Raw genomic sequence first — 20,791 nt, 5'->3', positions numbered from 1 at the left:
AGCAACGAATGATGATGTAGCAAACCTTCCACTTAACCCTACTGGTACTACCATGGGATCCAGCAACTTCTAAGCTCAAAGCAGCAAGCAGCTTTAATATATAGACTACACCCTCCTAGCCAAAGATTTTTCATAGTACAAAGACAGATACCATTTGCCAGGGTTAGAGAACAAAACAGGGAGGACAGCAGTGGCTAGCATCCATTCCAGTGTCTTCTCTAACCATCACATCCTCTTACCCTTCCTCTGCTCGTTTGTCCCCATGCAATCAGTGTGGCTAGTCCCTGAAATGCCTCTTTAACATAAAAAAAGATCTAACTGGGGGATAGGAGAAAGATTATGTTTGTCACCAGCATTTTGGATACGTATAGCATGATAAAAGCTTACCTGCATCAACACCCATTATAACGCGACCCAATATGAGCATTTCAAATGACCCTGCCAACAAGGAGAGGGACATCAACAATGCAGCTGTCACTGCAAACACATTATTGAGGACCAATGTACATTTCCTAAAAGAAAAAGATATTTTATGTAGACACAGGCATCATGACAGTTAAATCTAGTCATATTCACAGCACACTAGGCTATCATTCTTAAATATCCATTAATAAAAGCAAAAAGTGCCTCTTGCATGTTGTGTACAGTTCAACAATACAACACTATACCCAAATGTTCCACTTCCAAACCTATGGCACCGTTTTAAAATGAAACACACCACAATTAACTAAAGAGCAGTACTTCAAAGACACAGCAATTAGCCATCCTACATATCCTAAGAAACCAAGTACCGCGCCCAAGACTCTGTATATGAATATAAACAACTGTACTCTGGGTAAATGTATACATGTAAAAGGCACAAAATATACACCAGATAGTAATAAGTTGATATAAAGGCATTTTCATGCTACATATATTTTCCTATTTTGAGAACTTCCCAACAGTGACATATTTATGTCATTATAATTCATCCTTAAACCCATAATATTAAAAACATACACTGAGAAAAATTACTTACTACTTGTATAGTTAGAAAAAAAAAGCACTTAGGCTCACAACAGTGATAAAAATCATCCTCTTCCCAAAAGTTCTGAAATTAACCAAAATATTGATTTACCTTCCTCCCTCAATTTTTTAAGTGTTTTATTCTAGAGCAGCCAAACAAAATGTGAAAAAAAAATTGCTTTCAAAGGCAAGAAATGTTCTTTATGGAAAATCATTACTTTGTTGAAAAAAATACAAAGGAAACAATGAAAAACCATTTTAAAAATTTCAAAGCATCTCAATTTCTCATTCTCATTATACAGCTATGTTTTTTCCAGTTTTTTCAGTTTTCGTCTTATGGAATTTTCTGCTCAAGTTTGAAGGACTCATTAATTCAACAGTGACTTGTAAATTTCATAAATTCTGCAGAAGGAAATACTTTACAGAAGATACGATATGTAGGTTTTTGTAGGCCTTGACAGTTAGATCACATTTTCTGAGGACATGGAAGAAGAGTGATTAAAGGTCTTTGAAGAAACAAACGTAAAGCCTTCTAGAGAGATCAGGTGAGAAACTACTTTAGAAACAATAAGTTTTCCAATGTACTTACCGCCCAAAGAACTTCACAATTGGGGTAACAATAATGGCACCCACAAGTCCACCAATGGCAAAAATAGAAACAGTTATAGACCAGAGGAGAGTCAGTGTACTTTCATCCACCGAGAAGCCGTATCTTCTTTCCCAAGTTTCATTGTAAAATTTCTTGATATACTGAAAGAAGATACGTCATAATACATGTAAAAATCACTCTTTAAGAACAAAACTTACAGAAACAGAATAAAAAAAAAACCAGTAGTTTGCTTGCAGGAATCAGCCCTGCTCTTCTATCTTCCTCCTTGAAAAAATGGGGCCCCACTCCTAGAGGCAACTGCAATACAGACATGTCAAAGCACATATTCATTCAAGTACATGCCAGTCATAAATGAGGTGAGGAAAAAAAAACAACCAGAGGTAAACATGAATGCAGAAGGTGCTTATAAAAGACAAACTCCTGTAAAGCAAGGATGTTACCATTTAGGCTGTCAGCACAACATTAACCGTCTAACTTTTTATTTAACCTCACTGTGTACAAATACCTAAACATTTCAGCCTGAACTGGAGCTTAGTGCTCATACAGAATCTCAGAATGGTTGAGGTTGGAAGGACTTCTGAAGGCCAGCTCATCCAGCCTCCCTCCTCAAGCAGGGCCAAGCAGAGCCAGGTGCCCAGGAATGTGCCTGGAAGTTTTGAATATCTCTAAGGGGGAAAACTCCAGAAAATCATGGCATCCATGCTTGGCAAGTTACTGCACATCAGCTGAGCTCTGCTCACTGGGCATATTGCTCTCTATAACTACCTGAAAGGAGGTTGTAGAGAGGAGGGTGCTGGCCTCTTCTCCCAAGTGACGGGGGACAGGACGAGAGGGAATGGCCTCAAGCTCCGCCAGGGGAGGTTTAGGCTGGACATTAGGAAAAATTTTTTCACAGAAAGGGTCATTGGGCACTGGAACAGGCTGCCCAGGGAGGTGGTTGAGTCACCTTCCCTGAAGGTGTTTAAGGCATGGGTGGACGAGGTGCTGAGGGGCATGGATTAGTGTTTGATAGGAATGGTTGGACTCGATGATCTGGTGGGTCTCCTCCAACCTGGTTATTCTATGATTCTATGATATACATACTTCATTCAGGCAGGTGACATATCACAATCTAGCCAACAGCTTTTTGGACAAACCAAGGAAAACTGCACTGCCTACCACCTGCTATGACTTTTAAAAAAAAGAAAAACACACAAATTCTTTAATGCTAACTACTGTTAGTCAGTGATAATTAATCATTCTTACTTTGACAGTTTTACTGCTTTTTAATTGCCACGTATAGTGGCAATACCTTGGTGGGGAGGGGGAAAGAGAGGGGAAGGGAAAGAAAAGGAGATGGAGAGAGAGAAAGGGACAGAAAAAGAAAGAAAGGGAGATGGAGAGAAAGAAAAAGAGAGGGGCCTCCAGTAGTAGGTAGAGGTGAAAATGTCTTGAAGACATTGGTGAATCGGCAGAAATGCAAAGGTAATGAGGAAGGGTGTTGCGACCAATTTCTGCCAGATGACATCAAGAGAAGAGTTTGGTTTGTTTTACAGGACACAGCACCAAAAGCTGCATGTTGATATGCGGGGGTGGGAGTTCACATGCAACTGAAAATTTTCTAGGAAATTTCCTAAGATGATTTAAAAGTTACAGAAGCAGGAATCCTTTTGGCAAAACTCTACACTGTGCTCACCATGAAACAAGATTTATCTCTATTTGTATTTCAGTTCCAGAACACAAATCTCAGATTTGCTCAAAATTAAGTGACTTTCACAAGTCTATTTTTTTCCAAAGATTCAGTATTGTAAAGGTGAGTGATTCTACAAATTCTTTAGCATAACACTACAAAAAAAGATAGAGTAGATTTAAAACAACTAGCATTCATGGATTGAGGGAGGAAGGGAGGAGGCATTCACTTTTGCACTGTATTTATGACATTGTCACATCTGACAGCCATATGAAAATCAAGGACCTACTAAGCCAAGCCATGAAAGATAACATTTTTCTTCCAAAGAATTTACAGCCAAGATAAATGACAATTAGAGGAGAGGGGCAAGAACTGATGGCTGTTGGTTTGATACTGATCGGTGGGAAAAAGCCCACAGTATCAGTCAAAAAGAGCTAGTTGTCTGACACCGCTAAAAGTAAGAATCCCAAATCACTTTTGTAAGTATGTTATAGCTTCTCCTCTTCAAATCTACATAAGCTGATTTTTGAAAGAAATTTGGGTTGCTTAACAAGGTGAGCAATTCCTTTTCAGTAATGAAAGATACGTCAAACACAAAATCAAACACCAAAGATCCTGACACAAACTGATGTGCCAGACAAGCTGGTTCTCTTACAAAATGAAAACCTGAGACCTATCCTCTAAGTTTTCAGCTATTCTGAGACCTACACTTTCTCCCATGGCAGCTTGATTTCCATAAGAATATTCTATAAGGGTCCTTCCAGCATGTCAGGTGCTTCTTGAATCTCTAGAGATCTCCATACAGATGCCTGAGCTACACCAGCTCTTCCCTAAATTCTCAGTTTTCTACTACAGCTTCTGCAAGTTTGTATGACATTTTTACATAGTCTCTGTATCACCTGCAGAGACATTGCCTATTTATTTTCTTTTTAGTCAAGCTTCCTCATTTTTATGCTGTTCCTGTTCTGAAATCAGGCACAGCTCTGATGCCACCATGGTGTTTGATGCTCTGGCAAGGATACAGTACCAGGCAGTCACAGCTCTATAGTTTCACAAAATTTCATCTTGTCAATTTTCCCCACTTTCTTCTCAGATTTTCACCAGCATGTCATATATAGCAAATTATCCTGTGGCAGCACTCAGCAGGAATATTCTAATGCCACATTATCCCTGTTCAAACTAGGAATTTCAAACTTTATGTATACTAGCCTTGGACAGATGGACTACTGGATTTGAGGATATTTAATTTGAAACACCACCTCTTCATCTGCAAAGTAACTAAGAAAGGTGGACTTACTGTCTTCCTTCTATCAAGTTTCTACTAGGCCTACTGTGCTCAGAATTAAAAGGCGGACAGAGATAAAAGAAAAATAGTCAATGTGGCGCTTGGTCTTCTTTAGAAGAATCTCCCAGTAAATTTCCAAATGATTCTGCCACTGAATCAAGTAATACATCTTACCTCTTCAACACAAATACTCCAATTATATTTAGATTCAGATATCTTCTTGTTTATTTGAACTTCATTTCTAACAGTAATGAATACTAAGAGAAAACATTTTTAGAACACCATTAGCATTTCTCACTAATGATAATGGCTAAAAATAATACACAAATTATTCTCTCCTTGTGTAATGACTAATTTTCTCTACATAGCTTTATTACTTAAAAGGAGACATTAAATAACAGTAAATATTCAAAAAAAAAGAAAGTACAAACTGCAACACTCAATAGTAACAGATAAATGTGCTGCCATATACACCACCTGTGTCTGGATCTCATTGCCAATAAATGGGAAGTAATGACACACACAGGTTTTGAAGAGTTGCACATGAAACAAAACAAATCTGGTGAAAAAATCCATTGGATTTGAATCCATTGAATTCTGTGAAAAGGCTCCTTTGGGTGCAAGAACAGGCCATCCCCATGTGCCAGCATTAATAAAACCAACTTGGCTGAGCAGAAAGCTTTGGTTGGAAATCAAGAAAAAGAGTAAAATATATGAGCTTTGCAAGAAGAGGCAGGCATCTCAGGAGGACTACAAGGATGAAGTGAGACCATACAGAGAGAAAATCAGAAGGGCTAAATCCCAATTAGAACTTAAATTGGCCAATCGTGTGAAAGATAATAAAAATATTTCTACAAATACTTTAATAACAAAAGGAGGGCCAAGGAGAATATTCATCCTTTACTAGAAGAAGGGGGAACAACAGTGACAAAGGACAAGGATAACGCTGAGGTACTTAAAGCCTTCTTTGCCTCAGTCTTTAATAGTAAGGCGAGATGTTCCCTGGGTACTCAACCTGACAAGCCAGAAAACAAGGAGGGGGAGCAGAACAAAGCTCCAGTGATGCAAGAGGAAATGGTTAGAGACCTCCTAGGCTAATTAGACATTCACAAGTCTGTGGGGCTGCATAAGATCCACCCGAGGGAATTGAGGGAGCTGAACAGAGATGCTCACTAAACCCCTTTCCATTATCTACCAGCAGGTCCTGGCTGACTGGGGAAGTTGCACTTGACTGGAGGCTGGCACTTCTGCCCATCTACAAGAAGGGTCGGAGGGAAGATCCAGGGAACTACAGGCCTGTCAGTCTGACTTTGGTGGCAGGGAAGGTCATGGAGCAGGTGAACTTGAGTGCTATCACACAGCACACACAAGGTAACCAGGTGATCAGGCCCAGTCAACATGGGTTTATCAAAGGCAGGTCCTGCCAAACTAACCTGATTGTCACCTACGACAAGGCAACCCACTTAACAGATGACAGAAAAGCTGTGCCTGTAGTGTACGTGGACTTCAGTAAAGCCTTCGACACCATTTCTCACAGTATTCCGCTGGAGAAACTGGCTACCACTGGCCTGGACAGGTGCACCCTCTGCCGAGTCAAAAACTGGCTGGGTAGCCAGGTCCAGAGAGGTGGTAAACGGAGTTAAATCCAGCTGGAGGCCGGTAACAAGTGATGTTCCCCATGGCTCAGTATTGGGTCTGGTTCTGTTCAATATCTTTGTCAATGATCCGGTTGAGGGGACTGAGTGTACACTTCAGTAAGTTTGTGGATGACACTAAGCTGGGAGGAAGTATTGATCTGTTTGAGAATAGGGGGGCTTTACAGAGGAATCTGAACAGGCTGAATCGATGGGCTATGATCAACATTATAAGGTTCAACAAGGCAACATGCTGGGTTGTGCACTTGGGACACAAGAACTCCGTGCAACACTACAGGCTTGGGGAAAGAGTGGCTAGAAAGCTGCCTGGTGAGAAGAATCAGGGGGTGTTGGTTGACAGCTGCCTGAACATAAGTCAGCAGTGTGCCTAGGTGCCCAAGAAGGCATCTTGGCTTGTATCAGAAACAGCGAGGCCCACAGAGCCAGAGAAGTGATTTTGCCCCTGTACTTAGCATTGGTGAGGCCGCATCCTGAGTATTGTGCTCAGTTTTGGGCCCCTCACTACAATAAAGACATTGAGGTGCTAGCGCATATCCAGAGGAACAACAAAGCTGGTGAAAGGGCTGGGGAACAAGTCTTAAGAGGAATAGATGAGGGATCTGGGGCTGTTTAGTTCAGAGAAAACAAGGTTAAGGGGAGACCTTATCACTGTCTACAACTACCTGAAAAGAGGTTGTAGCAGGGTGGGTGTTAGTCTCTTCTCCCAAGGGAGAGGTGACAGGACAAGAGGGAATGGTCTCAAGTTGCACCAGGGAAGGTTCAGGTTAGACATCAGGAAAAATTTCTTCAATTAAAGGGTTATCAGGCACTGTAACAGGCTGCCCAGAGAGATGGTTGAGTCACAATCTTTGGAGGTATTTAAAAGATGGGTAATAGAGGTGCTCATGATACAGTTTAGTACTAGACAGGTATGGTTGAACTTGATCTCAAAGATCTTTTCCAATCGAAGGATTCTATGATTCTAATAATGTCTCTGAACAATGCTAATAGCAAAAACCTGTATACAAAAATTTTAGTCCCTAACCAAAGCCTATAAAGAGTAGTAGCTGACTGATATTCTGTTGCCTCAGTTCATTAAGGTAGTAGTGCAATGGTGGGAAATAAGGGGAATAAGAGATATGTAAATTTATACGTATATATATATGTATAAAAGGGATGTATTTTAAGTAAATATATTCCTTATCACTTTAAGTGTAAATAGCTTTCACCAAGGGAAGGGAGGAGCTGGTCTTTAAAGAAGAAAAATGACCTTATGAATAGTGACAAGGGTGACTTACAAACAGTGATAACCATTGAAGTGGATGACACAGCAGGCTATACATTTTTCCAATAATCTTAATCTCCCTGTATCAGCTCTAAAGGAAATACAGAACTGCAGCTGCCTGCAGGAAGGGGGCATGGGTTGCACGGCAGTAAGCAGCAGAGACCTTACTTCCCGCATAGAGCACAAAGTACATCATTGTTCTACAAATCTTGGCCACAACTGTTTCATGGAATGAATTGCAGAAATGCAGCTCAAAAAAAAAAAAAAAAAAAAAAAAAAAAAAAAAGAGCTTCAACTTGTATTCAATTAATGGACTTGTCTTCCTAGTGCCAAATGCTCCCATATGTTCTTAATAAGTTCTGGTAACTCTTTGAATGAGCCCTTGGAGACTTTCTGATTCTGGGTTTCTTGTGTGGTCAAGCACTGTGCGCAGAGGGAAGCACACCTGCAATGGTGGTTCCTGCAACTGCTTTTTCCAACAGAAAGAATGGGAATGAGTGGGAAGTAACCTCTGCCCTGAGCAGAGCTGGTGCAGTTTATTCTTCCCACGGAACAAAATAACATTTGACTGACACTATGTTTCAAGCTGACCTGTAGTGGAGTTCACCAGTGACAACTGCAGGGGTATTCTCTGCAGTGTGATGAGCTGGCACAACTTTGAGGACCAGAAGAAAAGGTACACAAGAATTTACAAACAGTTCTTCAACGCTTCAGTTTTAAATGAACTTCCCCTTCACCCTCAGCCCCCGGTTCAGTCATCATGCTGATGTGTTCAGTTGCAGGACCCTGGAAATATCCCATAATTTAGTCAGCAATCATTATCAAGCATTTTTTCAACACCTCTCAAAGCACCACACTCCTTCTCTACGGCTGGAGGACTTCAGATATCAAAAGAAATTATGCTGAAGTAAATAAAAGCAGAAGATATCCAACAGCCTATGGAGAGATGGTCATGCAATCCAGGTGGTAAGCTACACATCACTAGAACAAGTTATTTGTCCTGACAAGCTCATAAATGAAACCCAGCTTACAGATTTTAGGAATTACTGCAATCCCAATATTACCTCTTATAAGTGTGGTGTTTATTTACAGCTAAAAGCTGCTCCCTTTCAGTTATCCTCAGTCACCTCACATCGGTATTCCCAAACGGTCACCTTGTAGCAGGCTAATTTGGTGACGTACGGGGAAAACAGATGGGGCAAAGGTTCCTTTTCTTGTGCTGCAAGAAGCACACCTTTGCTATGGCTTGCTCTTCCCCACCGTGGCTACAAGCAGAACTGAGACTCTTCCCTTCAACCTGGTGACCACAGCTCTGGGGACAGGGACAGGCAGATTAAACCTGGGGCTAGCGAGAGGACCAGAGGCCGCACTGGTATTTTGCACTTGAACTACAGAGCTATGTATTCCTCATCAGTAGGATGCATAAGAGCTCCTTAGCCCATGTTAATGTATGGCTTAACATCAATATAAAAGACACAAAGCTCTCTAACAAATACTGCAACACTATGCTGGCAAAGAGCAACAGTAAAGATTTCAAGCAAAAATGGACAATTCTGGAAGTAATACTAACCACGAAGTCTGAATTTAGCATTTGTCACGGCACAGCTGCACCTTCAACCTCTCCACCCACACTCTGATCACTCCTATAATCTATCGCATGGTTCAAATCTAACCTTCCGAGTGTTGCCAAACAGTATGCCCTATCATTCTTTCCTTCCTTTACTCCTGCAGAAAGCATAAGGAAAGCTCTGATTACCAGGATGGCCCATTTTTAAAACAGCACTTAAAACTCGAGAAATCGGATCATTTTCACTGCTCTGTTGACAGTACTGAGTTAGCAGAGGAAGGATGTCTACATCAGGACAATCAATACCATTGCTCACAGAATTTCAGCTTCATGTTGATTTCTTCTAAGCCATGTTTATCTTCTGATCACTGCAAGGTGAAGTGATGCCTAGACGTGTCATACTAGAATAAACACCCGATCTGTCTAACCATGTGTTACTAGTAGAAAAAGTACCAGGAACTTCAAGAAAATTCCCAGAGGGCAATTAAAATTTCCTTCATGGTGAGTCTCTTCCTAGTCCTTTTGGTCATCAGTTTACCAAATAAAATACAAATATGAAATATAAGTTGTTTTTTCTAAAAAATCTTCTTTACATAAATATTTACATAAATATTGCATCCTTCTTTAAAGTGACGAACCTGTTTACATGGAAACCTAGCCACACATTTTAGTAACCGATTTCCATAGAAGAAAGAGCTTAACTTTGGAAGGGAACTATTTTGAAATGAAATTTCCACAGTTACTTCATGAAATTTACTAGCTACTTTTTCAAAATAGTGTTGCTCGCAAGTCCACTACATAGCTGTATTGGGTTAGCATGGCCAGGCTTTGGTAGCAGGGGGCTACAGGGGTGGCTTCTTTGAGAAGAAGCTCTCCCCGTGTCCAACAGAGCCAGGACCAGCTGGCTCTAAGACAGACTCACTACTGGCCAAGGCCAGCCCCATCAGCGATGGTGGTAGCACCTTTGCAACAACATATTTAAAAAGAGGGAAAACAAAACCTGCACAATAGAAAAATGCAGCCAAAGAGAGGAGTGAGAATATGTGAAACAATTCTGCAGACGGGATCTGTGAATAAGGAGGGGGAGGAGGTGCTCCAGGCACCAGAGCAGAGATACCCATGCAGCCTGTGGTGAAGACAATAGTGAGGTAGGCTGTCCCCTTTGAGCCCATGGAGGCTGTGCTCTGCGGGAAGCCCATGCTGAAGCAGGACCTATGGACCCATGGAAAGAGAAACCCAAGCTGGAGCAGGCTTGCTGTCAGGACTTCTGACTCTGTGGGGGACCAGTGCTGGGGGAGTCTGTTCCCCATGCACCCCATGCACCCCATGGAAGGTACTCATTCTGGGAGCAGCTCATGGAGAACTGTAGCCTGTGGGAAGGACTCAGGTTGCAGACATTTGCGAAGAAGTGCACTCCATGAGAAGGACTCATGTTAGAGAAGTTCATGGAGAACTGTCTCTTGTGGGAGGGACCCCATGCTTGAGCAGAGGAAGAGAGTGAGGAGTCTACCCCTGTGGAGGAAGGAGTGGCAGGCAGAAACATGTGATGAACCGACTGCAATGCACATTCCCCATCTCCCTGTTCTGTTCGGGGAGGATGCAGAGAATTTGGGAGCGAAGTTAAGTCTGGGAAGAAGGGAGAGGTGGAAGGAAGGTGTTTTAAGACTTAGTTTTATTTCCCATTACCCTACTCTGATTTGATCGGTAATAAAGAATACTAATTTCCCCAAGCTGAGTCTGTTTTGCCTGTGATGGCAATTGGTGAACCCACGAGACTTTTGCTACATTTTCTCTCCCTGTCCAGGGGAGTGACTGCTGTTGTTGTGCTTGACTGAATAAAGTGGATCTCTAGACAGCCAGTGTAAAAACAAAATGTTCAGACTTCCATTTGTGATAACTGATATTTTAATGAAATACTGTACACTGACTCCACAGTGCTCTATTCCATATGTTGTAGACAACAAATGATCAATACAGCATTTTCGAATTCAGAACCAAACAAGGCACCATCGCAAATCACAGAAGCAGCCCATTATCTGACAGGAAGCAAGAGGCATTACTTATAATATTGGTACGGTGGGAACGAAATACTCTGCAACACTCTTGAACTGAATGATGTGATTAGAAGTTGCTGAACATGTGCACAGAACTACCAAATAGTCATTAGTTAGAAAGATAAACTATTAAAAATACTTTATCACACAAAACTGCAAGGAGATTTAGTATTATTCTGGGCTTGGAGACAATGAAAAACAAACCACATGAACCACATGCACCTGTTCACCTCAACAGTAGCATTTAGTTTCCTGGCAGCTACTGAATTTGAGAAAACCTAATGGACAGCAGAAAGAAACTTTTAGGCAAAGATAAATTCCTTTACAAGATTTAACCTCTTCTACCATGTCAGGAGGATTATAAAGGCACTATATTGAGAAGCACAGTATCTGGACAAAGCTGCCCTCTACTGATATTAAATACTAGTTTTGTCAGTCACTTACCACTGCAGGGGCATTCACCACCGAGAGATTGTACCCATAAAGAAAAGATGATCCAAAAGCACCAGTTAAAGAGGCTATGATTAGACTTCCAGACCAGTTCTGAAAAACAAAGATGTAACCATCATCAGCATACTTTAAATTAACGTACCTCATGTCTTAAATACTCCTTACACTATCTGGCATAACTTCTGCAGGCAGATCTCCTTGCTGCAGAATAGTGGTCTGAAACACTTCAACTTTCTGCAATCCAAGGAACAGTAAATTTGAAGTGACAGCATCTCAGTTAACCAAGACATAAGTGAACATCTGAACTTCTTCCAACTCCACAGATTTTTGCTGCAAGCACCTCATCAGCATCCACACCAAGAAGTGAAACAATAGAGAAACATATAATCAAAGGAAACTGTTGGCAACATGCCATTAACAACAAATCAAGGAGTAGCATCTATTTGATACAATGGGTCTGTAGGTGAACCTGACTTACCCAAAAGCATGGGAGACCGTGTGTCCCCCAGTCCTAGGAGTATAAGGATTACTGGAACTGTGACCCCCTAAACTAAAATTCTGTCTACAAACTAGGTTCTGTAACACCAATGTGAGTCTCACAGTAATATGCTGCCACACACACTCCATTGGAGATGCCATTTGCCATTTCTCCCCAGTGACACACCTCTAACTCCCCTTTCTCAGCTCTTCTCCTACATCCCCCTCATGATGTTTTTAGTCCATCTCTGCTAACAGTTTCTTCTCCCACATCAGCTGTTGAATAAAAGGTTGGACTGCTTATATACTGAAGTTTGCCAGCTGATTTGAGAGAATTTGCATTTTAGGGTCCTTTCCACTCACCAGTATTACTTTTTGCCACCCAGTTCTGCTCCATTACATAGAGCAGCAGAAGTGACCATTGCGATACCCAAGACACATTAGTGTTCTGGTGGCTGGTCAGTTGTGAATGTCATTTTGTAGATAATGGAAGACAGCTCACCTTTACTGACTTCTGAATAGTTAAGTGGATGGCTACTTAAAGTGGTTTGAATTTAAAAAAAAAAACCCACCCCACTTTCCTAAGAGTCCAGAATTTCAGGCACAGCGCTCTGTTATTTTATGCCCAGCTTCATCACTCACTAAGCCCTCAGTTTTTTTGAGGGGAGAAAGACTTGCTTAAGCAGGCCTAATAAACTCAGTTTCAGTTATATCACAGCAGTCACAGCAGGTTAACAGTCAATACAAGTCTGTCAACTGCACAAAGCTGTACATTCACTTTGAAAATGAAGATTTGGACCATAAACTAGGCTTGTATAGCTAGCACATGGCATAGCAGCAGCAACAATGGACTGGAACAAGCTCTACCAGCCTCCCAGGGCAACTGAATGCACCATTGTTGTTAGCATGTGCCAGAGTTAACTTTCCACTCTGTTGTGATCCATGAAGAAGGGATGAGATACTCGGATGCCAGGTCAGTGACCGCAGCACACAGCCCAGTGTGCGTGGGGTCTGCCACACTCCGTAGAAGCCATTCCTGAGGGCTCAAAACGCGCCCTGTGGGACAGCCAAGCATTCTTAACTTCTTCAGCGTGTGTGGGAACTTTTAAAAAGATTACACAGTTCATTAACCAGCTTGTTTTCAGTTGGGTCAGGAGGAAGCATACGGGGGTGGAAAGCCTCATGCAAGAAATGTATCCCGTCGAGTTTATTACATAAGGCAAATACTTTTTCTTATTATTAGCCAGCTTCTTAAATGGAACCTGACACACACACAAAGCTTTGCACCACTACCTCGGTAGCAAAAAGCAGAAATTTCAACACAAGGCTTTACTTGGCTTCTGGTGAGAACACCTCATATTATGTATCCATTATTCCTCTACTACTCACAAGCATTTCTACATGTAGGAGGAATTGCTACCACTCTGAACTAATGATTCGGATGAGAATATTCCTGGAGGTCTACCAGGCTGCTCCCAAAGGGTTTAGAAATGACAACTGCAAGCTCAGAAGTGCTATGCGGTAATCTTAATGCAATATTGCTAAAGGGCTTCTGCTCCAACAGCGTTACATCCATCAGAAATATCTTGCAAACAAAATTATTCAGACCATACAGCCTAACATTTATTAAAAAGTCCAGCAAGTGCTTAAACTTTCAGGACAAGCAAATTAGATGCACGTGAGGCTCAATGGGAAGTAACGCAGGGCAACTCACAAAAAAGTGCTGTTGAACTAGAAACTCCCATATCCACTTTATACTTTCAAGCTTTGCAAATAGCTGAGTTTAGAGCCTGCTTCAATTCTAAGACTCTTTCAAGTATACAGCTTGCTGCAGAAAACCTCTGAGTTACTCCATTCAGAGTTTTACAGTTCTTGGAACACAAACTTCTCCATGACCTGTCTCCTCACACACTATTTTAAATATTTGCTTAGGCTTCAGCAACACCAGATAAGAGATGAAAGCACAATGAAGCAAGAACGCAAAAAAAACCCTACCAAACCACCAACCTGTTGCTCAGAAAAATATTAACCCAGCGGCAACGTTAACAAAAGGAAAACCAACACCCAATGTATTTTACAGTGACCAGGAAACAAGAAGGTGACCACACCTTCCTCTTAGGTGTTCCTTGACATCACAGCCATCCGTGCGCTCACGTGTCGCTGCCGTCAGCACAAGGACAGGTAGGTGTGACCGTCACCACAGCAATTCAGCGTTCAGCCAGGAAAGTTGCGTGTCAGTTCACAGCAAAGCCCTAAGAGTTGTTCACCTGGGCAAGCCCACAGTTCTGGTCTTATTACAGGTCCCAGGGCACCCCACGCTCTCAAAGATATTTTCCCCAACTCCCATCCTTGTTCGGGTGCTGAGGGACATGGTTTAGTGATTGATAGGAATGGTTGGACTTGATGATCCGGTGGGTCTTTTCCAACCTAGTGATTCTATGATTTGGGTCAACTACTATGAGCCTTAAATTGTTTGTTTGTTTGTTTGTTTTAAAAAAAAGTATGCTGAGTTTCAGTTTTCAAAATACAGTTTAGAATATTGTACGACAGTTGGTTAGTTATAAACTTCTCAGCTCAAAACACAACTGCAAGTGCATGTAAGGAAGTTGTAACACTTTTAAAGGGATAACGGGCAAGACTTTCTACCCATCTTAGGAACGCGAATCCCGCAGCACCTTATGGGACACCCTGAAAGCGATCGAGCTCTAGGGAAGCACGGAGGGAGCGCTCGCGGCTCGCTCGAGGGAAGCGGGGGAAGCCCCCAGCCCTCTCGCCCGGCACCGAGGGGCACAGCGGGGCAGCCCCGGGGCGCTCGGCTCCGGCTGCTCCCGCCGCTCTCCCCGCGCAGCGCTGCCCTCCGCCCGTCCTCTGCTGCCCGGCGGTATTTTTAGCTCTGCCCGTCGCCGGCGGGGGGGGAAAGGAGGAAAACTGGGGGGGAAAGGAGCGAAACTGGGGGGGAAAGGAGCGAAACTGGGGGGGAAAAGGATGCAAACTGGGGGGGGGGGGGAAGGAGGCAAACTTGGGGGGGAAAAGGAGGCAAACTTGGGAGGGGGGGAAGGAGCCAAAGTGGGGGGGGGAAAGCAGGCAAACTCGGGGCAAAAAGGAGGCAAACTGGGGGGGGGGGGAAGGAGGCAAACTGGGGGGGTGGGGTGGGAAGGAGCCAAAGTGGGGGGGGGTGGGAAGGAGCCAAAGTGGGGAGGAAAGCAGGCAAACTCGGGGGAAAAAGGAGGCGAACTAGGGGGGGGGGGAAGGAGCCAAACTGGGGGGGGGGGGGGGGGAAGGAGCCAAACTGGGTGGGGGGGGGGGGAAAGGAGCCAAACTCGGGGGAAAAAGGAGCCAAACTGGGGGGGGAAAGGAGCCAAACTGGGGAAAGAACTGAAATCGCCGCCGAGCTCTCGGGGGAGCCAGCAGGGAGTCGCTCCGGCTGCCGCACCAGCCTCGCTTTTCCCCGGTCCCCACCGCGCTGGAAAACGAGCCGGCCCGGCCCCCTCCGTGCGGTGTGCGGTGCGCGGGGCTCGGCGCAGCCCGGGCTCCCGGCCGGCTCCCCGGGGTCGCTCCCGCGGGGGGACGCGCCGCGCTGCTCGCGCTACTCACGCTGCCGCCGCCGCCTCCGCCGCGTCCCCGCGCCACCAGCGCCGCCGCCGCCGCGCGCTCCATGCCGGCCGCGCAGCCCGGGGGGGCGGCAGCCCCGGCGCCTGCGTTCGCCTCTCCGCGCGCGGCTTAAAAGCGGCTGTCGGTGCCCGGCGCCCCCGGGGGCGGCTGCCCGCGTCCCTCGGTGCAGGGAAACGGCGGCACCGGGCGCCCCGCGCCACGTCTGGAAAGGTTAGGTGCTCTTCTGTGAGCGAGACGCTGGAGGAAGAAGCGTTTCCCCCGTCATTAAACGGGGCTGTTTGATATATTCCTCGAGGATATTGACAGTGAAATCGAGGGCACCCCCAGCAAGTTTGCAGGTGATACCGAGCCGCGTGGTGCAGCTGTCACACCTGAAGGACAGGATGTCATCCAGAGGGACCTGGACAGGCTGGAGAAGTGAATCTCATGAAGTTTATCGAGGCCAAGTGCAAGGTCCTGCACCCATGTTGGGGCGATCCCCAATTTCAATACACGAGGGGGGATGGTGTGATTGAGAGCTGCCCTGCAGAGAAGGGTTTGAGGGTGCCAGTTGGGTATAAACTGGAGAGGGACAGAGTTAGACTAGACATTAGGAAGAATTTCTTCATCATGACAGTGGTGAGGCACTGGCACAGGTTGCCCAGGGAAGCGGTGGCTGCCCCATCCCTGGAGGTGTTCAGGGCCAGGTTGGATGGAGCCTTGGGCAGCCTGATCCAGTGGGATGTCCCTGCCCATGGCAGGGGGGTTGGAACAAGATGATCTTTAAGATCCCTTCCAAGCCAAGCTATTCCATGATTCTGTGGTCTTGTCAAGACTGAAAAGACAGTACAAGACTTGTAACCAATTAAGATGCTAACCGCACACCCCATGGATGTTTCCACAGCCTGAGGAGGTTTAGCTCTGACACAGCAAGTACTGCTGTGTAACAGGGCAATTAGATGTGCTACCTGGGAAGGTAAAGCTTTCAGCCATTATTTTTGGAGGTACCTGTTTGCAAACATTGGGATTTTGAACAGCTAAGAGTTAAACTACACCATCTAGTTGGCAGTGGATGAGTATAAAGTGCTTCTGGGAACTATTCCCAGATGGCTGCAGTTAATATTGGTGTAAATCTGTACTGTTTCCACTTCTGACATGCTACATACCGCACAACGAGCTTAGTTAGGGCTCTCAGACATATTAAATAATGCCACGAAGCACTGCAGGTTTGAAAGCAGCTTATGATGCAGCAACTTGGAAGTGTCAAGCTGAGCAGTGTTTGAATAGAAAGCCAGATGCTACTCATTAATGTGTAAAATGATCACACACATGGAGAAATGTCAGTATAGATAGTTGCTACAGACGACATTTAAAATATCTGAATAGAAAGCAGCCTGGCAGAAAAGGAGCTGCGGGTGCTGGTTGACAGCTGGCTGAACATGAGCCGAAGTGTGCCCAGGTGGCCAAGAAGGCCAACAGCGTCCTGACCTGTACCAGGAATTGTGTGGCCAGCAGGAAAATTATCATGCCCCTATACGTGGTACTGCTGAGGGTACACATCAGATACTGTATTCAGCTTTGGGTCCCTCACTACAACAAGGATATTGAGGCACTGGAGTGTGTCCGGAGAAGGTCAGCGAAGCTAATGAAGGGGCTGGAGAGCAAGTCTTATGGGGAGCAACTGAGGGAACAGGGGATGTTTAGTCCAGAGAAAGAGTCTGAATGGAGACATTATCACTGTCTACAATTACCTGAAAGGAGGTTGTAGCGAGATGGCTGTTTGTCTCTTCTCCCAAGTAAATAGACACAGGACAAGAGTTTCATCAGAGGAGGTTTAGATGGGATATTAGCAAAACTTCCTTCACTGAAAGAGTAGTGAAGCATTGAAACAGGCTGCCCAGGGAAATAGTGGAGTCACTAACCCTGGGAGGTGTTAAAAAGCACGTAGACATGGTGCTTAGGAACGTGGTTTAGCAGGCATGGTGGTATTGGGCTGATGATTGGACTTCATGATCTTAGAGGTCTTTTCTGACCTTAATGATTCTATGGTTCTATAAGCAGTAAAACAGTTAAGTTAGAATCAAGCCTCTAAAATGCATGGACAGTATGTGAGATGAATCAGACACGCATGTTTTATTTAGTTTCATTTTACATAGTGTAGTGCAAATATGGCTGCGTGTGATTAATATGTACACAACCCCTCAACACCCTCACGTATTTTGAGCTTTTGCAGTTGTCATTAGTAAGTTACAGAAACTAAACACATGCTACTATCTACATACCTCAGATTTACATCTTGACAGCTTCCCCTTGCTCTAATATCCATGTTCCCATGGAAAGAAACATACGTTTGCTCTTTTCTTATGTGTCAGAGTAGATGGGAAGAAAGGAGAATATATAGGTTTGCAGACTCTTTAAGAATAAAGGTGTTTCAGACAAAAATCAAACTTTTCCCTGTATCCTACTGGAGTTTCAGAATTTTAGAAGCACAGAAACTATTCTCTGACATCTTACCGTTGCCCTCAATGAGGGAATCTCTCCCATGAAAGCAAGGCTTTAACCTATCCTAAGGCCACTTAATCCCAGAATGGTCTGCCCAAACCGTTATTTTTTTTGTCTTGCTCAAAACCAGACATTACATGCAAATATCAAAAATGAGAGGCCTCACAGTAAGCCCATTACCACTCTAGGTACCAAAGGGAGAAAGGAAACAGCAGCATTCCTGTGTTTAGACACTGAGCCCATGCCTGCAAGTATTCATATAGGTTCCAAACAGTTATTTTCCACCTCATGTCCCAAAACAGCAAACAAATGTGGTGACAGAGGATTTAGGGAATTCACTCACCTTTTTCTTCACTGGCTTATTTTCTTTCACATCACCATTGCTTTGCTGTTTGTTCTCCATTCTGTTAACTGTTTTAGGTAACAGCTCTAGAAGAAAAGAGGGAAAGTTGTACTCCTCAGCTGCAGCAATTGTTGGGGTGGGGGTGTTGTTTCTTTTATTTAAAAAAAGAAAGCACAACAAAACCACCACAAATCTGACCCAGCAAGGACTTTAAAACCTGTAATACATCTAGGTATTTCCTTCAAAAGTCAGACTGTCATTCAGGAAGGTGTAGCAACAGACTGAATGTTGTTAAGAGCAACCAACACACACACATTAGCTATGCTTAAGTAGTCTGCTCAGAGGGCTGCATGCTCTTTGGAGCGGGCACAGTACTTCCTAGCACAGGTAAAGCACAAAGAAAAGAGCTGTGGTATCAGGCCCTTCAGTGAACATGCTGTCTGTGATAAAAAAGGAACGTCAGACCCATTGCAACAGTAAAAGGAGTTTAGATAGTCAGATGGAACTACATATGGTTGGGTTGCAGCCACAACATTTGGATTAATTGGTGGTGTGATTGCAATTATTATTAGAGCTTATATTAGCTGAGGCATTGCTTGAATGGATTTACAAAGGAAGGGTCCATTTATTTACTGATATGTCAAGAAAATTCTTGCCTGAGCATCACCATATTTGCTTTAATATTATTAAAGGACGTTTATTAAGAAACTAAACTGGTTTCTAGGGTTTCAGAGAGGGTGGGTTATCTGTTACTAACACTGTTTCTTTATATGATCTTGGGCAGTCTATCAGTTTTTTTCAGTTGATTTGGAGTACGGACTACCGGGTTCTATCTCAACATCTTGAAATGAGAGCCCATTTCAAGATCTTTACTTGCTTAGACATTATGATAACAGTAGATCTTCAATGCGAGTCATCTTCTAGACAAGAGAAGAGTCTACAAGGTAGTGAGCTATGATACATGGAGAGTAACAGTCAGTTTATTGAAATAGCAGCTTAGAGTGGAAATTGTGTTGAGGCCATCACATAAGAGGTTTCTTAAGAAATTGTGCCTGACAGAAGTACTGGCAGGACTGAGGCCATTACTTCAGACTGTTCCAAGAAATCAGAGTGATCTTTTAAGCAAGAGAAGCTATACATGACAGCATCCTGTGAGTGCTAAAGCCAGAAAAATTACCTTCTTCCCTCTCTGCCTCCCAGTGTAATCAATACCAAAAACCTGCAAACAATTTCTTTCTCTCTGTTACAAAGGGCCTTAGTCAATTTCTGCTAAATTACTCTTCCAAAAGAGCTTGAAAGCTTGCCTTGAAAGGCAAATGCATTTCACTTTATAAGAGAGGCACAGACAAGACTCCAAGAGTTTGCTTGACCCATGCCACATTTAACAAGCATACCAAAAATCTTAGACTTGCTCACTGCAGCACCCTCATGCCCTATAGTATTTCATATGTTGATAGTGTCAATAATTAATGAAGTTTCTGACAGGACACGAACAAAGCATCAAACTGGAATTAAGAGCTTACAAGACAGAGTATATGGGGTATATGTATATTCTGTTTCAGCAAACAGAAACAGCACAGGCTCAGTCAGAAACAATCTGCTAAGCATCTAAAGAGACCTAACTCCACCTTACAGCTAAGACAGTAGCAAGGATAACTTATGTCTGCCTTCCCTTGTCCCAGTTTTCATATGGCTGAATCTTCCTCTTGCTCTTTAAGCAGCCTTAAACACCTAAGATAGGTCTGTTGTGTGAATGGAGAATTAATGAATATTTCTGGATCCATATCTCAAGCAGCTTACCCGGCACTAGCAATATGAACTTCAATAGTCCTTCCCCTTATCTGTTAAAACTTTTCAGTGAATGTCCACGACCAGCAGGGCAAAATTGAGACTTTCTTTCCCCTAAGGGGAATGTTATTTCTTTAGATTTTTGTCAGACACTGCAGGTTTCTGCTTGGAGTAATCACGTCTTGCCTGCACTCAAGTCAGTGAGACTGCAAAAGCAACACTGACAAATCCATGCAGGATTTCAGTGACTTCTACTCCCTCCGCAGTCCAGATTTCATTTTTGCATCACATTGGATGTCTGTCCTGGATACGGTAATATTCCTTTTCCTACAGTCAAGTAGATAGCTTTAAAAAGTTGTGAAAATGGGGTTACCTGAAATACAGCAGGCACAGTTTAGTCTGAACACTTCTGCAGATGGTGCACTGTTAGCAACTGACTTCCATTTTCTCCTCAGATAGTTTTGTAAAGCTAAAACTATTCCGGTAAAAAGGAGACTGTACAAGTCAATGCTTCTTATGCTGTTTATGGAA

General features: G+C 43.5%; 1 protein-coding gene across 1 annotated transcript in view; it reads right to left on the bottom strand.

Annotated features, from left to right (window-relative positions):
• SLC2A9 (solute carrier family 2 member 9) overlaps positions 1-18,540 on the bottom strand; it is a 102,451-nt gene extending 83,911 nt beyond the window's left edge. The window contains exons 1-4 of the mRNA XM_069856332.1: positions 18,473-18,540; positions 11,554-11,652; positions 1,595-1,755; positions 388-512 (exon numbers count right to left, since the gene is read on the bottom strand). Coding sequence (XP_069712433.1) covers positions 388-512; positions 1,595-1,755; positions 11,554-11,652; positions 18,473-18,532 — 445 coding nt within the window. The 5' untranslated portion in view covers positions 18,533-18,540. The remainder of the gene's footprint in view (positions 1-387; positions 513-1,594; positions 1,756-11,553; positions 11,653-18,472) is intronic.
• Positions 18,541-20,791: the final 2,251 nt, after the last annotated feature.

The sequence above is a fragment of the Phaenicophaeus curvirostris genome, chromosome 4, assembly GCF_032191515.1.
Source record: "Phaenicophaeus curvirostris isolate KB17595 chromosome 4, BPBGC_Pcur_1.0, whole genome shotgun sequence".
NCBI classification, from domain to species: domain Eukaryota; kingdom Metazoa; phylum Chordata; class Aves; order Cuculiformes; family Cuculidae; genus Phaenicophaeus; species Phaenicophaeus curvirostris.
The sequence above is the reverse complement of the archived record's forward strand: the minus strand, read 5'-3'. Positions and strand labels throughout refer to the sequence as shown.